The 23,644-nt window shown below is 47.3% G+C and overlaps 1 protein-coding gene across 1 annotated transcript in view; it reads right to left on the reverse strand.

Annotated features, from left to right (window-relative positions):
- CACNA1E (calcium voltage-gated channel subunit alpha1 E) overlaps nt 1–23,644 on the reverse strand; it is a 263,833-nt gene that overhangs the window by 178,540 nt on the left and 61,649 nt on the right. The window contains exons 3-4 of the mRNA XM_075067895.1: nt 21,990–22,095; nt 21,267–21,406 (exon numbers count right to left, since the gene is read on the reverse strand). Of these exons, the coding sequence (XP_074923996.1) occupies nt 21,267–21,406; nt 21,990–22,095 (246 nt within the window). The remainder of the gene's footprint in view (nt 1–21,266; nt 21,407–21,989; nt 22,096–23,644) is intronic.

The following is a 23,644-nucleotide window of genomic DNA, read 5'->3' on the forward strand; positions in this document are numbered from 1 at the left end:
GAGCAGAGAGAATCTATTGCATGATTCAAATGAGGGCAGAGGCAGGAGGGGATGTATGGGCTAATGAGCAAAGTGCAACTGATTAGGGAGCAATCACAGACAGAAATAACACACCTTGGCAAATCTGATATTTTGTGTGCACAACTGGGTGATTATTTATTTACAGCACTGCAGTTTAATTAGAAAGCTCCACTCTGTAACTGTGTGCCTGTACATTCTTTGGCCCTGACTCTGATCACCCTCCACCAGTGTAATTCCCTCAGGTCAATCTCACCTACTGCAAATTGGCAATGCGCTATGGAAATCAATGGAGCGACACTGATTTGCCCCAGCTGAGAACCTGGCCCCAATGATTTCAGTGCTGTTCCTCCTGATCTATCCCAGGGTGAAGGAGAAAAAAGTCAGGCTCCTTTTCCTTAAGAACAAAAATGTATATAAAAAGTTTCATTACAACAAAGCTCTCGACCCACCACAAATAAAGCTCTTCCCCTCAAAACCCCATTGAAACCACCGGCTTGGGGAAAGACAGGAAAAAAAAAAATCAGTGTCTCACAAGTGCCTTGAAGATCAACAAATCTGGGTTCTGTTGAAACAAGAAAATTGACTGGAGGCTTGATTCTCTTCTCACTCACACAAGTTCTATTCTGGTGCAAACTGCCTCTACTGTACTTCAGTATATTGACACTGAAGTCTGTGAGGTCAGAAGCAGGATCTAAATATGCAACTGCACACACACAAACACATCCTTGCTCCTGATACTTCATGCCCCTGCACTTGGATAATCATTAACAGCTGTTCAAGTGAGGGCAAATTTCTAATTTGGGAGCATTTCACACCCTATTTGCTTTCATTTTGCACTGGCAGAAATGACTAAACAAGGGGCAGAACAGTAGAGTGTCAGGCCTCAAGTATCCAGTTGTCAGGGTTCCCTCCCCACTCTGAACTCTGGGGTACAGATGTGGGGACCTGCATGAAAGACCCCCTAAACTTATATTCCACCATCTGAGATTAAAAACTTTCCCAGGGCACAAATTCCTTTCCTTGTCCTTGGACAGTATTGCTGCCACCACCAAGTGATTTAAACAAACATTCAGGGAGGGGCCACTTGGAGTCCTATCCCCCCCCAAAATATGCCCCCAAGCCTCTTCACCCTCTTTCCTGGGGATGGGATGGGCTTGAGAATAATATACCAACCAGTAAGTTAAAGTGAGCACAGACCAAATCCCTGGTTTTTTAGGATACTGAAAATCAATCTGGTTCTTAAAAGAAGAATTTTATTTAAATTTTTTTTAAAAAGAAGGTAAAAGTCACACCTGCAAAATCAGAATGGAAAATAACTTTACAGGGTAAATAAAAAGATGTAAAACCAAAAGGATTCCCCTCTGACTCTGCTTCCCAGTTACAAAACATGAATAAAATTACCTCTTAGCATAGGGAAAATTCACAAGCTAAAACAAAAGATAATTAACGCATTTCCTTGCTATTACTTACAATTTCTGTAATTTTAGATGTATTATTTCAGGATCTTTTTAGGAGATGTTTTTTCCTGCCCTGGTCCCTCGTTCTGTCTGAGAGGGCACACACAAAGAGAGCATAAACAAAACCTTCCCCACTGCCCCAGATTTGAAAGTATCTTCTTTCCCCATTGGTCCTTCTGGTCAGGTGCCAACTAGGTTAATTGAACTGAGTAACCCCTTACAGGTAAGTGATTCTGTACCTCTGGCCAAGAGGGATTTTATATTACCACACACATAGAGGTTGTTACCCTTCCCTTCATATTTATGACACCAGTTTTACTCATTATGCCCCCCTGAACAACGTTTCAGTGATGAAAAGCACCGGTGTGGACAGTGCTTCGTTGGCAGGAGCTGCGCCCGTGGCGATGAAGCTACCGCCCCTTGATGGAGGTGGTTTTATTTTGTCGCTGGGAAAGCTCTCTCCAGACAATAAAGATCAGCCACACAGTGCACCTTACAATGGCTCGACTGCAGCAACACAGCCATGCCGTGTAAGGTGCGCAGTGCAGACATAGCCTTAAATGAGTTATTCACACACCCATCTCCCCCTCGCCTTCCCTTCTCCTGATTGTAAAGCTAAGAATAAGGGCAACATTCCTTTCATCCTTATCTTGGGATTAGGCAGAGGGGTTAGCGAGATAGATGGAAATCTACCTGCAAAAGGCTTCTGTACAGGCACGTGATTTTAAACCAGGCAGGTGGCAGTCCCTGTTGTCAGAGGTATGATAAGAGATACCTACAAAGATATTCCTTGATTAGATTTGCATACTAAGATTCGCTACCATTTTCTTTTCAAATGGTTATTTCCAGGGTTGTCAACTGACCAATGAGCAAATTACATTTATAATGAAATGGAAAGGCCCCTCAGGGGTTACTCAGCCACTTATTCTGCTAGGGAGGCTCCTTCACAATTAATAGAGCGGGTCAAATTATTCTCTGCAAATAAGTTACCAGATTAATTTAGCCCTTTTTTTCTGCTGGTGAATCAATCCCAGTTTGTGCAAATGGATCCATTATGACATGTTTGCCCAGTACTTCAGACAAACCAATTTCAGCCTAGGGAATGTTTGCAAACTGCTCACTTGGACTCTCCATTATATGTTATTCCTGATTGTTCACGTAAGCCATGAGGCATTGCTCCCAGTCCCTCCTTGGATTGACTGAAACATGTGAACAGGGGAAGAGAAAATAATGATGAGTGAATTCACTTTCCCCAGACATCTGTACAAATAAAATCCTACTCCTGCAAATCTCCACAAAGAAAGACTAAGTGATGGTACGGGCATGGACAACACAAACAACCACTCTGAATTTAAATGACTGTTCGTGAACAAGCTGTTCATCCACTCACACAGTTAAACAGAAGGGAAAGGTAAACATCTGGAAATTACTGACATTTGTCTATGTTCCTACTACTTTTCCCCCAAGGATGCAATTTCTACACCAACAGTCTCATCATCAAACTCCTCTTGAACTACTCCTCAGCTCTGAAATGCCAATAAAGTTGTACCCCATGGCCTAGTGACTCTCTAGATGTTGTTTTATGTTGTCCAGAGATCATCTTGGCAGCAGGCACTTTTCCCAAGCTGCTCTAAAACACAGTCCACACAATGAGCCCACATCTTCAGCTGGTATACATTAATGAATTACAACAGCTTCAGTGGAACTACACCAATTTACGCCAGCTGAGATCTAGCCCATTACGCAGAGTCCAGGTTCACCTTTCCTTGTTCAACTTTATTAACAAAAATAAAATGAAGTTCAGCCGAAGCCTGGTCTTCAGGCATGGCTACTGCTCTTTGGGTTCCTACCTCAGGACTGGTCAGCCCATGCCCTAGGTCCTTTCTGCCTCAGATCCAAGAACTCTGTAGACAGAAGGCCACTCCCTCTTTCATTAAACCTATAAACAAGCCACACTTGCAGCACTGAGTCAGCAAGATTCACTTAGCATCTCCTTAACCACACCTGTTGACAGGGCTGGCTCACAGAATTGCCAGCCTGCTCCTGAGACAGCCACCCGCATTGGCTCTGCACCCTCTTAGAGTCTCTTAGCTATTCTGTATCTGGATACTTTAACCCCAGTCAACAGCAAAGTGCCCAGTTTCTTCAGAGGCGTATTGCTTGAGAGCTGGCTTGAAACTGCACAAACTGCTGAGTGAAGCACTGCAATCAGGGCTGGGGGAGCATCCATCCCATGTCCTGTGGGCCAGGTCTACTGCCCACAGCTACAATATGTCCAATACACTTACGCTCATGCAATGTGGGGATGCAGCACCATGGTGTGACAGCACCTGAGGCTAGATGCTGAGATGTACTAGAGCTCTGCTTGGCAAGCTGGGGTAGAGGTAGTACAACGGTGATGCTACGTCCTGCAGCCAGTCTGGAGCGATTCAGCTCCCTGCATATTTTAGAGCAGCTTTGAGACTGCTGGCAGTTTTGCTGGCTAGGAACAGCTATACTGGGCATTATGCTGGCAAGCGTCCCCCAACGTGCAAGGAATTCCAACCCCAACATAAACCATTCAAACAGGAGCAAATAGGTTTCGGTTGCCACCTCCCCTCCTCCTTCACAGGGCACTTCTCTCACATGCAAAACCATAGAACTCAATATGGTTACTACTGTAAAGACTGAACTGGTGTTCAGTACCTGAGGTATCCCAGAGGCAGGGCTCCCATGGGCTCCAGTAAAGAGTTTGTTTGTTTGTGGAAAGAGACATTAATATTCTTGTGTTAATTTTTTTCTTGAACAACTCAGTAGAAACGTCTCAACCCCAAACTCGGAATTTTGGGGGGGGTCTGGGTCCGGCTTTGAGTTCCAGAGGCCAGGGGTATGGGAGAGGACCAAAACCCTGGCTCTGAGCACACCTGAGTTGCAGGGAAGTTCTGATCCACACAGCTCTAGATCATCTGTAAAAATTAAGCATCCTCCTGCTGAAAGTTTTGGGTTCCTGTTCATGAATCTGGTGATGTTGCAAATGTGTCAGCTGATCTCACCTTTTCCGAGAGAATTAAAGAAGTCATGTATTAACAAGCCTGTGTGAGCTGTGAAAATGGCTGTGAATTTTACACCTCCTAACAGGACTTTTCACATGTGCTTCCTATCCTGGAAACTAAAGACAGAGAAGTTCAAGTATATCATAGGTCTAACCAGGGCTCATCAGCAGTCATTTTGGCTCAGTCACGGATAACGGGACCCTGTACTTTTGAGAGTGCCAATTTCACCTAAACAGGGTTTAGGAGATCATTTATAGCAGACAGACCTCTGGAGGGATGGTGCAAATCACATCCAGGATGGTTCCTGCCACCTGATGACTATTCATTAACATATGTACAAATTTGTTGGCTCAGTGCACCAGTGACCAAATCACAGAGACACCACGACTGGCACTTTTCTGGTTGACACTCTCAGGCTGTGTTTATACTGGGGGCAGGTGCCCTGATTTCAGTCCCTGATGACCTCTAGTGTGTCAGGATAAACCATGATTTGCACTGAGGCAGTTTCCCAAGGTCTCCAACAGTGCAAATAGCACCTTTGCCCATCTACACTACAAAGTTAGGCCCGCCTAGCTACGTCATTCCCAGATGTGAAAAATTTACTCCCCTGAGAAATGCAGTTAAGCCGACCTATGCGCCAGTGTAGACACAGCTCCACAGAAGAAGTCTAGCTACCACCTTTTGGAGAGATAGATTTACACAGTGATGGAAGAATAACCTACAGTTGTGCCACTGTAATGCTTCCAGTGTAGACATACACTAGGGGTTCACCAGTGCTGTTATACTGATTGTTGGTCAGTGATGGCTGAAGCCAGGGCAAACCCCAGTGTAGAGAAGACCTCAGCAGAGATGCAGAAGACTGACTGGGCACAGAAACTGAGCTACCCTCTCAGCCCTAGCAGTGACCCCACCCAGGCAGGGCACAAGAAAAGAGAACAGCCTTCTTTGGGCATGGCAAAGAAGGAAATCAAGTCTCAGAACACCATGCAGACTCTTGTGCAACCAGCCCCCACAAGCTCATGGAGGACATTAGGGTTTGGTACTCAGCAGGTGCTGGGGATGGGGAGCAAGACTGAACGATTCCTAGTGCTTTGCTCCTGTTGCGGGGTCTTATGATGACAGGCAGGTGATCTGACCCTGGAAACGCTGGGAAGGGTCACAGTTCACAGGGGCAGACCCTGGTCTCTTGGGTTGAATCTCTTCCATTGTTCTCAGGCCTGTCCCTTTATTACTATCCCCTCCCACAAGCATGACGGGGCTCAGGAGATAGCCCCCTCGTCTCTCTCCACAAAAACACCTTGTGTGCATGCCAGCAAGGGGGGCACTACCACCCCCAGAATCACACCCAACAGAGGGCTTGTCTAATACTGATTGGTATGAAATCCCCCAGGCCTCCCCTCCTCGCCATACTGCTAGGCTTCTAAAGCCATTAAGCCCCAAGATGTCTTGTCTGCACAATGCATTGTTAATAATGAAGGATCTGGCTAGATGAGCTGATGTTTGTGCAATGTTATTTAAACAAATGATCCTGTGGACTCCTAAACTAATTGTGAGGGAGACTGGAGCCTCGCCCCAACGCAAACAGTACAGTCACCAGCCAGTTCCAGAGGCGCAGACAGGCACAGGCCCTTTGCTCCCATGGCAATCACTCCTGAGGGCCAGCTGCATCCAGCATGACGTCTCTACCAACAAGGAGATCCACCCAGCATCTGAAGGAGTTCATTATACCTCCTTCAAGCTGGCACCAGTGGCAGCTTCAAAGCCAGCTCTCCGAGATGCTGCATAGCAAGGATCTCTCAAACAAGGGTCTAAAGATATCCATTATCTCTTAAGAAACCAAGAAAACCAATCCTCACAGAGTAAGGGCTGTAAATCAGCGTCCCGACCTCGCCCATAACCCTACACGCTACCCCAGAGATGCACAGATTTAGACTCTGTGAGGACTGGCATTGAGTCAGTCTTTAAAACTAAAAGAGAAACACAGTGATTTTGACTGAGTTTCACTCTGGAGCTTGTTTGAATGCACAGTTGAAAGCAACAACTGGGGGATAAGAGTCCACATGGATCAAACCACAGGGAATATTCAGATGCACCTACGTAAACCAAAATTGCAGTGTTCCATGCAGCTCTTACAGAGTTTGGGTCAAAGACCAATGAATTTAATAGGAGCCTCTTTGATTTCAGTGAGCTCTGAGTCAGGAGACAGGCCCAGATCACAATGTTCAGATCATGATCCCAAGCCTGAAGGGAATTTAGCTACGATGTTCTGGCTGAGCCCAGTTCTAACACTTAGCCTATAGTTAGCAATAAATACTGTCTGTCGATACAGGCTTCTGATTAGGAATAAACCCTTCAACCTCTTTCCCCCGCGGGTCACATTAACCTCTTTCCCCCGCGGGTCACATTTCTAACCAGAACTCCACCCAGTCAGCAGGTCCGAGCTTCCACCAGCCACTTGACAGCCTGTGATTTAAGGGGAAGAGGTCTGTATTAACATAAAGAAATGGAAGTCAGAGAACAGGGACAGAGTTTGGTTTTATTCCTTCCTTGTTGGCATGACGTGAGGGCTTTGCTTCCTACTCAGCTCCCCGTGTGACGTAGGACTTCTAGCATGTAGGAATTCAGGCCTCAATCCCATCTCAGCAATCTCAGAGGCATGGGGAGTGCTGGTTTGGAGAGAAGAGGCCTAAAGTTTTCTATAAGGTCTGGTGGGTCTGTGAAGGAGGGGAAGGTAACCCAGAAGACAAGGTGCTGAGGAGAAGAGACAGAGATTCATTTCCGAGCAGCCCACACATTTCAAAATGCTGCCTGAAGTGACGCATGGGGACGGTGTGAAGCTCATGGACAACACAGGAGGGGTAGTTGGTGTAGCTCTGCTGACTTCAGTAGAGCAACGCCTATTTGCACCAGCTGAGGATCTGGCCCCCAATGTTAGTAACCTGAGGAATCCAACTCCCACAGGATTTAAAAATAAAGACAAGCCTTCTAAACTCAGTGTGTTCCTGTTGCTGGTACCAGCCTTATGATACCAGCCCCTCTGTTCCCTGAACCCCCTATCTCGCTGCTTCTGGACTGTACCCCAGCCCTGATTTCCTTGAAAACCTGTCCCCAGAGCTGGCCTGACAGGGTTAAGAGTTAATTGCCCTGAGGCAGGACCAGCTGTGCAGAGGAAGAATTTTCCCACATCTGGTCCTTTCTGCCTACCTCTCTAGATGACTCTGGACCATTTGCCATCCCTCATTGCTCATATTTCCAAAGGGAAACTTGCTACTGACCCTCTGTGCAGCCCTATCCCTTGATCTCATTCTCCATCAGGACACTGAGAGTGGAGGGTTAGGGGAGAGAACATGTCTGGGAAACAAAATGGGAGATGACTGCCTAGGAAGGAGCACTGCAGAAAGGGTTCTGGGGTCATAGTGGATCACAAGCTAAATATAAGTCAACAGCGTAACACTGTTGCAAACAAAGCAAACATCATTTTTCTGGGATGTAGTAGCAGGAGAGTTGTAAGCAAGACACATGAAGTAATTCTTCCATCTACTTCACTCTGATTAGGCCTCAACTGGTCCAGTTCTGGGTGCCACATTTCAGGAAAGATGTGGACTAATTGGAAAAAGTCCAGAGAAGATCAACAAAAATGATTAAAGGTCTAGAAAACATGGCCTATGATGGAAGATTGGAAAAATTGTGTTTGTTTAGTCTGGAGAAGAGAAGACTGAGAGGGGACATGATATAGTTTTCAAGTCCATAAAAGGTTGTTACAAGGAGGAGGGAGATAAATTGTTCTCATTAGCCTCTCAGGATAGGACAAGAAGCAATGGGCTTAAATTGCAGCAAGGGCAGTTTAGGAAAAATTTTCTGTAAGGGTGGCTACACACTGGAATAAATTGCCTAGAGTGTTTGTGGAATGTCCGTCATTGGAGATTTTTAAGAGCAGTTTGGACAAACACCTGTCAGAAATGGTCTAGGTAATACTTAGCCCTGCCATGAGCACAGAGAGCTGGACTAAATGACCTCTCGAGGTCCCTTCCGGTCCTATGATTCTAATTCTCTCCCGAGACAACACAGGCATGACTGGGAGCCAAAAAGATTCTCTCATCCACCAGCTTTAAATATAAGAACTGCTTTGGCTGGGGGTGTTATGCAGAACTGGGGAGCCTGTCCAGCCAGGCAGTTAGAGTGGATGGAATGAGGAGAGAAATGACAGGCAGACAAGCTGCCAGCCAGAACAATACAAAGTGGAAGTGTTTCCAGGTGAATGATAAGCTAAGAAAAGAAAACAGCCATACTGGGTCAAACCAATGATCCATCTAGCCCAGTATCCTGTCTGCCGAGAGAGGTCAATGCCAGGTGCCCCAGAGGGAATGAACATAACAGGTAATCATCAAGTGATCCATCCCCTGTTGCCCATTCCCAGCTTCCTAGCACGTCAGCTGGCTCTGAAAGGACTCTATCCTGCAAGGTGCTCAGTGCCTCCTGGGAGATGGCGCCGGGAGCCCTCAGCTCCCACTAGAGTTGGTGGGGGTAGTGCCCCCCCTCCCCTTGAACACTTGCAGGTTTGTATCTAGAAAGCCTGAACAGAAGGAGGCAGGTAAAGCATTGCTCAGCAACAGAAAGACAGCCTGATTCTGAGAAGAGCCAAAAGTCCCATTCACATCAATGGGAGTTTCAGATGTCCAGCACCACTCAGGAGCAAGCCCAGAGATGACGACAGAGAATCAGTTGTCTCTACAGTCGCCTTGTGGGCTGAGAAAGGAACGTGGCAGAGATTCAGATTGCAGGAACCAGATGGCCTCAGTCATATCTGTGTGGGAGACACACACAGGGACTCTCTGACCCCATTCATGCAACGAAGCTGGCAGGAGGTGCCCCCTGGAAACCCGGCCCATATGCTGCCAGTACACTCACAGTTCTGCCTGTAGGAAGCCTATCCCTGCCTCTCCTGTGCTCCCACCACTTCCCCAAAACCATCTAAATCCAGACAAGCCACTCGCAGCACGAACCCTCCCTTCTCCTCCCACACACCATCCCCTCTGCTAGGCTGGGAAAATGGCATGGCCCTTGCACGAGGTGACGGTGTCACACACATCCTGTCACCATAGCATATGGCACATGAATCATTCACAAAGCCTGGGAATTAATTATTCATCCAATCCAAAGACTAAACACTTTCCTAATTGTCCTAGAAGGACAGAAAAGAGGGGAGAGGGGAAGGGAGATCAGGAAGGCATCATGTAGGTAACCAGCAGCATTCATGATTCACTGATTTAATGAAAGAGAGAAGAGGGTGGGGGCCTCTTGTCTGTGTTGACCAGAGGATTAGCTTGTATTCAGAATTAATAGGACCACCTCATGCATCAGCAAATGGTCACATTTCTGTGGCCACATAGTGCCGCAGACTTCCTCATGACAGTCACGTTGTGATGTTGCTGCTCAGGGTCTCGCTGTTAGAAAGGGACTCCCTAATGTTATGGTGTATCCCTTCTCTCATGGGCCTTTCAATCCATGCCTTCCAACTTTCCAGCCAAGAAAAGCCCTCAATAACTTAGACCCACATTGTAACCTGTCTTCAAGGATGGATATTCCCCGAGGAATGTACGTGAGGTTCACAGTACCCACCCCCCACCCTGTCTCTGAGAAAGGAAAGCAGCCCTGAAAGGCCTTTCCCATTTTGTGTGGGCAGCAGGTCAGTTAAAAATGCAGGGCCTTGCACCTTGCAGAGTGGATGTCAGGGGCTCCTGTTTGAAGTAGGTCGTGTTTTGACAGGCCTTTAAACGAGGACAGAAAGAATAAAGCAGTGCAGGCGCAGACCCACTGCACATCCTTAGGGAGGCCCTCAACTAAGAAGTGAACAGAATTGAAATCATGATGCAATTCAGCTGTTGGGAGGTGTGACTGGACCCATTGCTAGATAGGAAGGTCTGGGAACATTCTCTGTTCTGGTGGAAGAGAGATCCACAACTGTGAGACACCTGCCACAACAGCACTGGTCTAGTGGGTCTCTGAGCCATCATCCCCAGGGCATGCAGCTGTTGTTATGGCAGCACACACCTGGGAATACCAGCAAACACACAAGGGGGGGATCCCAAAATAGCTGCCTGTACCAAAGGGAGGTAGGAAATGCTCTGGCTGGGAAAGGAGGGACTCTAATCCAGAGCAATTCATACAAATGAGATACTTTCACTCCCAAAGAGAGAAAAAGCTTTTAAAGCCTTTTAAGCCAAATTGGTAATAAAGAGAAAATGCAGCTAAAGGGACACAATTACTGCACTTTTTGTGCTCACAGCTCTCCACTGGATACAAAAACAAGGAGATGCCAGCATCTGAGTGAAGACACAGAGGTGCTTTCACATGGGATAACACACACACACAGCCTGCCAGGCTGCACATGCAAACACACACACCCAGAAACAGGGACGTCAGTTCCCAGCTTCCATAGGAGGGGAAAGATTCCCTGCTCATCCTCCCCTGCCCCCTTCCCCGCTGGGCAGCTCCTGAGGGTGCATCAAACTTTAACAAGTTCATTTCTCAGCAGAGGCACAGGCTGAATACAGATGGATAGATACAAGGCTTTCCTTATTGTGAGGAGGAACAGGGTATCCAGAAGAGAGGGGGAAGGAAACAAGGAGTGGTGTCTTCAATACAGAGCCTGCATTAAGGGCTTGATCCAAAGCCCATGGGAGTCAGTGGAAAGACTTGGTTTCAATAGGTTTTGGATCAGGTCCAGAGAGAATGTATCTTATGCCATGCTTGGGTGTTCAGTTAAAGACCTGCAGGTAACATTTGTCAGCTTGAGACAGATGGGAAGAGCACACAAAGCAAGTCCCCTTAAGTGGGGAACATCTGAGAGACAGTGTATCTAATGGATTGACCAGGGCTTGGAGACAGGAACCCTGGGGTTCTAATCCCAGCTCTGCCAACCCACATGCTATGTTGACTTTGACAAGACAGCTTCTCTGTCTGTTTCCAGTCTGTACAATGGAGAGTAGCACATCAGCCTCCCAGGAGTTTTGGGGATTAGTTAATACGTGCGAACTGCTAATGTCATTGGATGCTAGGTGCTAGACAGAGGAGGGGTAGAGCCCAGCTGCACAGGAAGCAAGGAGATCCATTTAGGAGAAATAGATGATATTCTTCTCCAGGGAAAAAGGACACTGACAGGAGCAGGAGCTGTAGGTGAACAGACATCTGGGTAACAATGTTCTCTTTCACCTGTGGAAATGGAGATGTTTGCTCTTGGGAAATAACTCGCTAGCAATTCTCTGTATATATGTTTGTGTCGATGAGAGAAAGAGAACACATGCACGCATATACCGATGCACAAATATACCCACAGCTCGGCATAGCCACCTCTGTGGCACCATCTTCTCTTGTCCATCGACTTGGAGGACACATATCGTCCTCCCTCAAGCCTGATGGGGAATCAGCCCGAGAATGCAAACTCTCTTGTGCAGAGCTGCTTCACACTTAATGGGGGTGCCAGGAACAGCCTCCTGGGCAGGATTCCATTGGAACTGCACAACTGTAGGCTTGGGGGAAGTGGAGCAGCAGGCAGAGACACAGGCCAGCCCTCCGTGCACAGGACACTGCCACTCAGGAAGACCCTTCGAGATGCAAGCACATCACAAAGGATCTGCAAAGTGTAGGGGCTGAGCTTCCTGCTACTCTGCTACTACTGAGGGGGGAACAAGGGAAAAGCCCTTCCCCTAAGCCTGCCCCCTTCAATGAATAAAAATATGGAGGAAATTCTGGGAGGGGAACCTAACAGCTTTCTTCCCCGCCTTGTCTTAACCCTTCTAGAGGATTCCCAGAAGGAGAGCAGGGATGGGGCCTATGACCATCATGTAGGAAACGTGTCACCAGCTACAGGAAACAAATGCTCCAGAGCTGCCCCTCTGCTCTCAGTCTTGTCTAGAGGTTTGCAGCAACAATAGAAACACAGCTGTCTAACAACTGCCCCCTGCACCTCAGTCCAGCCATGCCACAGCATGGGTTGTAACTGCAAAGAGGATTTCCCAGTGAACAGCACAGCTGGGATAGGATGCACCAGCAACCGCTGCTTAGCCCACACCGCGGGGACTCTGACCCAGAATTACCCTCAGCACCCCACAATGGAAGGTGTATGACTCAGAGGCTACTCACCTCTGACTCCAGCACAGGCTGGTTCTGTAAGGCCAGTTATGAGGTGGTTAGTGGCACAGCGCGTGTGTAAGGAAGCCCAGGAGTGGCAGGCTCCGCATGGCACTACTCCTTGGCATAGCAAAAGGCCGGTGTTCGTTCATTCATTCATTCATTTGCCCTGGCCACGTTCCACCACATTAAGTACCTTAATGAAAACCACAAAGCCCCCTGGGCTTCCAAGAGGCATTCAGGTGCAGCAGCCATTATTAAACTCTTGTTAAAAGGCCTGAAGCTAGTACTTCTTTTCCTTGACCCCAATTTATTTATCCTGGTTTTACACAGTCGATAATTCATCAGCTACTTCCTGCATCATCAACACTCACACAGAACTAAGGCTGTGGGAGCAGATCACCAACAAAATCTAGCTGGTTTACATCGATCTCACATCCTCTAAGCCCTTCCCCTGGCAAGTCATTTCTCTCCATTCGACTGGCGTAAATGTCAAAGAATTGGATCTGGCAGGTATCAGCAAGGCTTGATGGATCAGCAGGACCACACTATGGAAGCCTGGCCATTTGAAAAACAGACTCTCTTTGCTAGCATCTGCAATTAACAAAAGCTGGGTGTCCATACAAGTTTGCAAAGACTTCCTTTTTGCATAGTAAAAAAGTTCTCCCAATTCTGTCTCTCTCTCTCCTGTGACTTGTTATTGTATTATTATTGTAATTGCTATGGAAAATCCAATACAAATTCTATAATACTAAAGAATCCCATTGTGCAGAGCATGCCCATCTGTTTGCAAGGAGTGAACCCCTTGTTTCTCCTTCCTTGCTTTCTAAAATTATTTCATGTGAATTTAATTCAGGTGAAAGGTCCCTGACTGACAGCTCTAGGGACAAACGTCCTCTCTAAGTCCATGGAGCAGGTACTGCATGGCTGGTTATTGAGAGTGCAAGCTTCTCCCACCATCTTGTCAGGTGGATAGGCCACCATTAGGGGGAAGAAGGGAGTTGATTTTCCAGACCCATTCAGTCCTTGGTGTCTCTGCTGAGACTAGCAGTAAAGATGGTAATTGGTGTCAGCAGTGCTGTCCCTGTTTACATAAATGATGAGAGCTAAGATCCTACATATGCTCAATAGGCAGTTTTCTAATGTTGATAATTATGCTAATTTCCAGCCAATATTTGTCCATATTTGATCCTGGACATACCATTCAATGAGAGCTGTCAATTCAAATTTCAAAGGCTGGCCAATTTTTAGTTGTGTGGAGGGAAAAATGAACACACACACACACACACACACACGGAAAAGCACATTTTCCACACAAACACTCATACCTCCAAATGAAGGACAGAATTTTGCTCTCAAAAAAACATCCTTTTAGATGAAAAGCAAGCATGGAAAAATGCATTTTTTCAGAAAATTATGATTACATGGCAGTACAGGTTAGAAACAGAAAAAAATTATACACTTAACTGTAGTGTTAGCTGTGACACTGTCAGTTCATGCCAGGACCACAGGCCTCACTGAACACTAACAAATGGATAGCTGGAAACCACTCTGACTCACCTGTGTGTTAGCATTATCAAAATTGATACAGAAATTTAAGTTGATAAGAATGTGTTCACCATGTTTAGACTTTATAAAATGCTTGTCGGATGCTGCATGTATCGATCTCATGTATAACCTCTATAGCCCTTGATGTAAAGTTATCGTGAGTGTTTGCATTGTAAACCTCTGTAATTGTGTAACTCACCAAACTGGAAAAGAAGCATTAATCAAAAGGCTCATCCTGCATGCAAGATGGCCTATTGAAATGAAATGAGGTATTGTGTAGCATCAAAGAGAGAGGCCCTGTTGATTGTATTCCTCACTTCCTCCAGGAAGCAGAGACCTATGCATGAACTCATCCCATCAGTTTGGACTCTGAAGTGAAGGGGATAAAAATTTTTGACAAGAAGAAACTGAATCTCCTTCATGCTATCTGGCAGGGCAAAGATTCCTAAACATAAGCAAAGAGGTCACCATGCTGCCTGGCATGGGTTAGCCCTGAAAGACATTCTGAATTGACAGATTACTATAACTCTGTCACTTTCTGAATCACAGACTGAAACTCGTTTGTATATACATGCTCCCTTGCTTTAACCTGTAAATAACTCTCATTTCTTTTTCCTAGTTAATAAATCTTTAGTTATTTATAACAGAATTGGCTACAAGTGTTGTCTCTGGTGTGAGATCTATGGTACACATTGACCTCAGGAAAATGACTTGTCTCTTGAGACTGGGAACAACCTAAATATTTTGTGATCTTCAGTGTAAGTGACCATTTATCACATATACGAGATGGGTCAGGTAATAACTTTTATTCGACCAACTTCTGCTGATGAGAGAGATGAGCTTTCGAGATACACAGAGCTCTTCTTCAATTCATTTATCACATAGTCCAGCTTGCCTGGGTAGCAAGATGGAGTGTGTAAAGGGACTGTCTGTGACTGCATTACAAGACTACTGTAGTTCTTTGGGAGTTCACATTTGTTACTAGGTTGGTGAAATCTAATTATGGAAATGCCACCAGTTTGGGGTGTCTGCCTTACTTTTTGACAGCCTGCCCTGAGGTTAGAAAGACAAGATGAGGGAGATAATATCTTTCACTGGACCAGTTTCTGTTGGTGAGAGGCATAGGTGCCACTCCACAATCAGCCCCACAATCAGCGCCTCTCCCTCCCTCCCCTTGTCTCCCACCCATTTCACAGCAGGCAGGAGGCAGGAGCAAGAATGCAGTGCACTCGGGGGTAGGGGAGGGAATGAGGTGGGAAGAGGCAGGGCAGGGTGGAGCAGCGGTGGGAGAGGAGGGGTGTGTGTGGCAGGGGTGTGGCATGAGGGAAGGGGTGGAGTAGGGGTGGGGCCTGAGACAAAGCCAGGGGTCGAGCACCCCCCGGCACAATGAAAAGTCGGCATCTATGGTGAGAGGGGCAAGCTTTCGAGCCACACAGAGCTCTTCTTCATGCTCTGAAGTTGGCACTCTTTGTCATGAGCCACTCCAGATAGCGTGACATTAGCTACCAAGTAGAAGCTAGAATGTTAGTCAATTCTGATTATTAGTTTCTATTGGGATGAATATCCAGATTTATTGATCTAAGAAATAAATATTGATTGAGGCAAAGTCAATGTCAACACAGTAACAGGACAGATTCTCAGCTTGTTCCCGGAAACATGAATCCAATATATGTATTGTTCCATACCATCCAAATGTTTCTATCATAAAGATCTGAACAGCCCTACATTAGGGCCACAGATTTCAAAAGCGTAACAGCTTTTCCTGTTAAACACTTTGTAAAGGAGTGAAATGAGCTACAGGTCTGTGAAAAAGAACATAGTCTTAACTCCTGATGAGCCAGTCAGGAACCAGATATCTGTGTGTGTTGATTGCCTCGTCAAAGAATGATCACTATCTAGTCAAGATGCAGTCAATTATGTACTCATTCTGATGGGTTAACATTGATCCAGACTCCTGAACTGTTTAGCTCCTCAGAGATCAACAGGATGGGCTTCTTTCTAAACTCCAGAGCAGTTCCCAAGGACCATACTTTCCACTTCAATGACAGTGTCCTCTCTCTCCCAGGAATTTTTTTGGTACCCAGGGGCTTCACCTGATAAGCCTTGAATAGCCTGTATACCCCGTTACCCTCCTGAACAGAGACTTTTAAGCACAAACACTCAAATACTTGTTGAAAGCAAATTTCAATTTGCAAATTTCATTGCAAAATCCTGCATTTGATCTCAGCTGATTCGTTATACAAGTCACCTAGGCAGGGAGCAGAAACAATATTACCTGACTTATGTAACTAACCAACCCAGCATGAACTTTACAGTGCAAATATTCATCACAAGCTATTCATGAATGATTGGCAGCCCAAGAATTATTTGCTGAAGAAATCCTCTAATAATGTAGAACTGCAAATACACTTGGGAATTTCATGATCACTCGACAAATCCATTACACAGAACAACAAAACTTGTTCTGCATCTTACCCACAGTTCCTTCCAACCCAATGCCTAGAACAGCAGGGGTTCACAAAATCCCATAGGGTAACATGGTGTGAAGGCAAACACTACACCTATGGCAGTGTTCTGAGCATGTCACAGCACTCAAACCTCAGCCTACCTCATCTCCTCATTACATAAGCTTTTACTTCTCAGATGTGACAGCATGGATCTTAGTCCAAACACAGAACCAGGCCTTGGATGGGTTGCAAGAGATGGGCTCAAGTATTGCAGTCACCTCCTTAGAAGATCCTTTATACAACAAATATTGTTGGCACAAAACTCTTGTCTTTCTCCAACTATCTGCCAGCAGTGAGACCACAGCAGAAACTCCGGGGGTGCTTTCTGCTGCTTCACAGCTATTGCTCTGCTCAGGTTTTGTCTTGCTGAAGTGAAGATCAGGACACAGAATGGCTGTTCAGACATCAGGAGTGTCCAGCAATGGTTATAACAGGTAATGATCCACAGAAGATTGGTGCTGGGATGGCAGAGTAAAAGCCATGCAACAGCTGGCAAGAGCAAGGTCCCATGTGAGGCAGGCAAGGGGAGGTGCTGCCCTCGGACCCACCCCCAGAAAAGGGAGCACTTTCTAAATAAACCCCAAGGACACTTGCTGTTGAGGCCTATGGGCTTGGTAACTGGGTCCCTGATATTTGTCAGCATGTCGAGTTATATGGAGCTCAGAGCCCTTCCTGGACAACAGATTCCCCGGTACCAGGCCCAGAGCACAGAGATGCTCGGAAAGAAATTGAGAATGTGTTCATAGGTGAGTAACCGTTGAGTGCTGACTCAGCCTTCTGTCAGTCATGGTCAGCAGGGAGAGAGGGGAAAGGTGGCTGGTAACCACTGGTAACCACAGTGAGAGGAGGTACCCATAGTGAGAGGAGGCCTGTGCCAGAAACCCCCTCTGCCTCTCTGCTGAAGGGCCCTGGTCTGGTGAGGGCTGTCTCGATAGTTCCCGCCCATGCAGCCCCCCTCCCTCATCCCAGGGCATGACTTGCGTTTTGACAGATTCAAGCCAGAGCCTCCTGCTTATTCCCCTCCATCTGGGAAGCTGCCTGCCCCATCCAAAGCCCACCTGGGAGCTTCTCTTCCATGTTTTTGTCAGCGTAAATAGGGGGTGAGATTGTCTTCCATTTTCTCCAGGAGACTGTGTGGGGAATATCCCTGCAACGCCCCCAGTGACATGCACCAGCGCAGCTGCAGGGGCTCAGGGGCTCATCTGGAAGCCTGCTTCTCAGGGGCTATAAACCAGGAAACCTTCATCCTGGAAGAAGAGAGGAGATTGCCCACTCCACCCCAGGGAGGGCAGGGGGTGATGGGAGTGGTACATCTCTGTGACATCAACCGCCCTGAAGCATCTGCAGTCTCAGCACAGTTGGCTATCTCCTTGCTGCTCCAGGTCTGTCACAGTGCAAGTCTACAATGTATGTATGCGCCAGTCCCCCAGGCAGTGAATCACAGCCAGGGCCATCACTAGGGAAAGAGGAGGGGGATGCAAAACGACTCTGGAAAGACACTGATCTGTGCCAGCAGCGAGGCCACTGTTCCACTCCCTACAATCATTCACCTGGCCCAGGAGCCGGCTTGGAAAGCTCCGAAGAGGATACTGAGATAGGATCAACTTCACTGACCCCTGCTGCCTCCGCAAGCCAAGCACTGCTGGGTCATGGGGAAGAGAAACCAGTAGCTGACCAGGCTGCATTGAGGAGCAGCACAGCCAGCCATGCCCTCAGCAGCCTGACAACGAGGGAAAGGAGGGTGCCTGGGGAAAGTGATGGCTCAGAGCAGTAGGAGAAGGTTTTCTCATTGTGTTCAACATAGCTAAGGAATAAGAGAGGAGGAATACCCCACACGCACACACCCAGCTGCTCCTCCTAATACAGTCCTTTGGAGCATGAGTATTTGTTGTACATACAGCCTAGAAGTGAGCTAGCTGCTGAAGGCAGTCCTGGAGAAGGGCCAGACACGGCACAGCCTGCCCATGGGATTTCATTGGTTCATAGTAACCTTTTAGCTTTCTTAGCGTGGGTACTAGCGAGAGCAGACTTGGAGTAAGTTCCAGAGGGAAATGGCCTGAATGTGCCAGTGGGTGAGCACTGGGCCATGGCACAAGAAGGGGATGGACAGCAGAGCCTGAGGGGCTGCTCTCCAACTGGCAAATGGCCAAGCCATTAAGAAAGGGACACCAAAGACAAGCCCATGAGATCATCTCCAGCTGCAATCCCACACACACCCAATCCCCAGGGCATGGGACCACCCCTCATGCCTGTGCATCATAGGGCCATTATGAGTCGCACCCCATCCAGCATGACCCAGTACCCTTTACAGTGTCAACCTATGGCACACCTGAAAAGACATTGCAGATCCACCAGGAAACAATCTTCTGCTTGTTACTCTCTGAAGAGTGAGACAGGTCCACTGACAAACATAAAACCACCAGCAGAAAGCAGAGATGGCCATGCTTCCCATCAAATCTCTCCAGGTCCCGTGATCACTAGTGGCACTGGGCAAGCAGAATCCATAGCCATAGTCCCTTGCTCCTTCACCTCAGTTCTTCTACCAAACAGACATTTCTAAATAGCAGACTATCTGTCAAAGATGCCAGCAACCAATCAGAATTGCCCATCACTGTACTTCTGGCAAGACCCCCTTTGTCTCCCTCCTATCAAAGCAGGGAGCCAACAGTGCCCCATCCTGCCTGGTGGACACTGAACAGTGAGTGGTTGATACTGCCCCATGGCAGCATACCCCTGGAGACACACACATTGATGCACTCCCTGGACCTGCCTCGTTGGCTTTAGCAGCTAGACAAGTGACGGAACTCACTGAAATCAAACAAGTGCTCCTGCATGGACAGTCCCAACCGGAGTCTCTCTAAATGCAACGTGGAATACCGGCCCATCAGCATTCATTGCCGGGAGATGTGGATGGGCAGTTGCAGCCATGAGCTATACCTAGGCAGCACACATTTGAACAAGATGACCAGTCCACCCTTAGCCCTGTTTTATCCCGTCTCCGCAGCCTGCCCACATGGTGGGGAACTGCCACCTTCAATAACACTCCAGCTCTTCCTCTTCGGACCTTGTACCTGAGCATAAACCTCCCCGGCAGGCATGACAATGTAACTGAGCTCTGGGATTCAGGTCTCTTGGACTCTACTCCTAGCTCGATCTCTGATTAGGCAATAAATCTCGGGCAACTCACTTCACCTCAGTGATTCAGTTACCTCCCCTGCAACATGGGGAGGATGTAATAAGACAGGGGATATGCCAGGCTTTATTAATGAAGTGCTTTATTAATTATTATTAATAATGTGCACTGAGATCCGCAGATGACAGGAGCCACCTGCTTCTATATACTAAATTGGCTTCTTCGCATGGACTGGCAATATTTCAATCAGCACAACACGTACCAAGGAATAGAGCTGCAGTCTGGATGGGTTTTTTTCCCCCTCTTTGAATCCCCAGTCTCCGTGGACACCAGTTTGAATACACTTCACTTCCAAAGGTCCCTGTCCAAGAGGGATTGCACTTAGGAAGCTAAGGAGTCCTGCTCGTTTGATTTGTCTCTGCAAATTATCATCATTCTAGCAAATTTACCAAAAAAGATATTTGTTTGCTTTCATATTATCTGTGTGGAGACCGTTAACATCTCCTGACATCAAACCCAGAGGTGAAACCTGAGACTGCGTCACAAACCCAGGGTTAACCACCAGTCCAGTGATCTATGGCACGGCCAACAATTCCCAGTAGCCCAGAAGTGCTTTGTGGACGACCATCCGTGAAGTCAGCATCCCGCCCCAGCATAAAGGATTGCTGAGTGGAGCATTATGTGGAAATGGATTCCCACCTGGAACTGCTTTCTTTTCTGTTTTTCTTCATTTGATTTCTTTATTTTTATTGAGAAAGCAGAAGCCAGCACACTAGTGACTGGGCCCCAGAAGGCACTTTTGGAGTGGCTAGTAAAAGAACCTTACCATGCCCCAGTTTTGAAATTCTAACACAGCTTTTGCTTCCAAGACCAGAGCTGACCAGCTCCTCATCAAAACTATCTGCCCTCCATTTTCAGCAAGAACCCCACACTCACTCCCACTTTCCTATTTTGCTTTTCCATCACAGAGTCCCAGTGTCCAGGTGACACCTCTGCTCTAGATGAGGAGAGCTGAACATGACTCCATCCAGCACATTAGAATGAGGTCATTCTCTTGCCTCTGAGAGTAAGCATGTCATGAGTGGAGCATGCCCAGTCCCTCCCACGCTGGGGGAGCGAGGCCCAGGATTAAAGCAGACTGAAGAGCAGCTCCCAGCCTTTCACAGGGACTAGTAAGTAGCGCTAGTCAAAGTCAGGCCTCAAAGGAGTACAGCATTTGGTTAATGAGGTTTCAACACAAACATTTGTGCACTTTCCCTCCTCTGGGGATATATTTTAATCCCTGACAATGGATTCAATAGGACAATTGTCCCAAGATCCTGACATTAGACCCCTACTGCTCTGGTTTTACACCACAGGGACCTGCTGTTGGATCCTACCACACAGCACCCTCCTCACCAGTCTTTTGGCCTCACCACTTCACGCACCGAGAACTTACCCACTGAGGACCACGATGAAGTCCATGACGTTCCAGCCATTCCGGAGGTATGAGCCCTTGTGGAAAACAAATCCCAGAGCAACTATTTTAATTCCAGCTTCAAAGCAGAAGATCCCAATGAAGTAAGGCTCTGTCTTCTCCTGTGGGAAGGGACGAAAGAGATTGGTGAGAGAAGGAATCGCAGCAAACGTCCGGAGGGGAATGCTGCTTATACCTTTTTATTTAACATTGTGCTGAAGTGGAGTTTGGCTGTTCCACCATGCTCACTACTCGACATTGGACCTCACTCTGCCTGCTCTGCTCTTAGCACACTCTGAGGCCCCACAAAACCCTTGAATAATTAACTGCAGGGCTCAGGGCTCAGCTCTGTTTCCCAGTAACCCTCCCTGCACCACTTTCTAGCTGATGACCCTTTCTGACACCACCATTAATAGCAAGTAACCCTGCCCACCCCCCAGAGTTGGAGAAGTCTTTCAGAAACATGAAAAGCCCAGAGGAAAGCTCCAGCCACATTCTGTCCTTCCCCAAAGACACTCTGGGATCACCACCATCAGAGACAGAAAGGAGATCACACTCCAGTTTTCTGAGACGCTGTAGGCACCAGAGGCTTAAACCTCAGCAACTGTATTCGCCAACGGGCTTGCTACCAGCTAACACCCATGCCCGTGAGAAAGCTGCAGCTGCTTCCAGGAGAGAAGGAAGATACAAGAGAAAGGCACTTACTAGTCGTCGGGACATGGGTGTCTTGTCATCCTCGGGGAGGTGCTGCTCCAGCGCTAGGACGATGCAGTTTGCAATGATGGTGGCCAGGATCATGTATTCAAAGGGCGTGGAGGGGACAGTTAAGGAGCAGAAATGACAAAACAGAGATGGAACAAGTATCTAATCCACAGACTTCCTTCCATCTTCACCCTTTGTCGCTACTTGTGACTGCTCAGGAAGCGATTACTATTTCTCCTCACACATGCGTGCATTCACACAGCAGCCAGATAAGCTTCCATTTTCCTCTGCTCCTAGCTAGTTGGGTGAGAGCTACAGATTCAGCTGTTTGGAAATGAGACAAGACAGCCAAGAGCACCAAGCCCATCAGCAGCTTCTCACCAGGGATCCAGGGGCGCCCAGTGCTCCTCCTCCACCTGGTAACTACAGTGCCGGCACTGGTGATGGAAGGAAGCCAATGCAATACAAGGGACTAAGCACCCATAGTGAGCTCCTCAGCCAGAGGTAGCTTTGAACTAGGGCGATGCAGGATGCTGGGGGGCTGGAATACACATACAAAGATGAATAAGTACAAAGGTTTAAAATTGCTCAGAAGCCCCCTTCAGAGCCCACATGAAAACTGATGTGACCCAGCAAGCCTACCAGGTTGGGCTGCAAAATATAAACATAAAATGCTCCCATATTTTCGTCAGGAGGGAAGGGCTTTATCTTCTCTGTAAAGGTCCAACCCAGCCAACTCTCCTTCACTAAATTCCGCTGAGAATCTGGACAAACCCCAGCTCTTCGAAGATCCCCCGTAGCCTCATACCCCTCCATCCCCAGTCAGTCCTACCTGCCATCCTCAGGCAAGCCCCCCAACCTGCCATTTCCTTGGGGGCCTCTCTAGCCAATAAGTGCCCATGCTGGCATTAAATACAGCCCCAATGTGGAATTTAACATCAGTCACCTGCATTTATAAAAGCCTAGCTCAGTTCAGCTGGGCTTGGGAATTATAGACTGGTCCATACTCTGCCATTTTTGGCTAAGACCCACGGCAGAGAAACACTGGGCTTACTCATGCATCTGACTGATTTCAGTCTGGTTTCAGGCAAGGACACATGGCTGAGTCTACCTTTGTTAGAGTCATAAATGAGGCATGCCCTACAATGCACAGAGGAAATCTGTCCTTCCTTGCTGCTATTAATGTGTTGCTCATTGTATTCCACTGCATTGCCCCACTGGTCAGTTGGATATGACTGGGGATGTTTGGAACCCATTTGGGCCATGCCTGATAGATCATTGGTTCAATTCCCATCAACCTTGTAGCTCAGATGCTTTCTGCGGTCACCTACGGATCAATGCAGCTTCTGATGCGCTGTCATTTCTGCATGGTATCACTAGGAGCTCTGAGTGAGGTTTGGACCAAACAATACCCATTGCCCCCTCTCCAGCCTTTGAGAAGGTTATTAGCCATGTGGGTGCTTGTAGTGGGGAAATTAGATATCAGATGGCTTGGAATTGGCTGGAGACTGAACTACAGCTCTCCAGGTCAGGGGCTCGTTTGATTATAGTGGATCACACAGCCCAGCACAGAGCATGCTGTCAGCACTTAATAAGGTATAAGAAACAAAAAATATGGCAAGGCTAAAATTATCTTAGCTGGGTCAAAGAGGTTACGT

This window comes from Chelonoidis abingdonii, chromosome 7 (genome assembly GCF_003597395.2).
Source record: "Chelonoidis abingdonii isolate Lonesome George chromosome 7, CheloAbing_2.0, whole genome shotgun sequence".
Lineage (NCBI taxonomy): Eukaryota > Metazoa > Chordata > Testudines > Testudinidae > Chelonoidis > Chelonoidis abingdonii.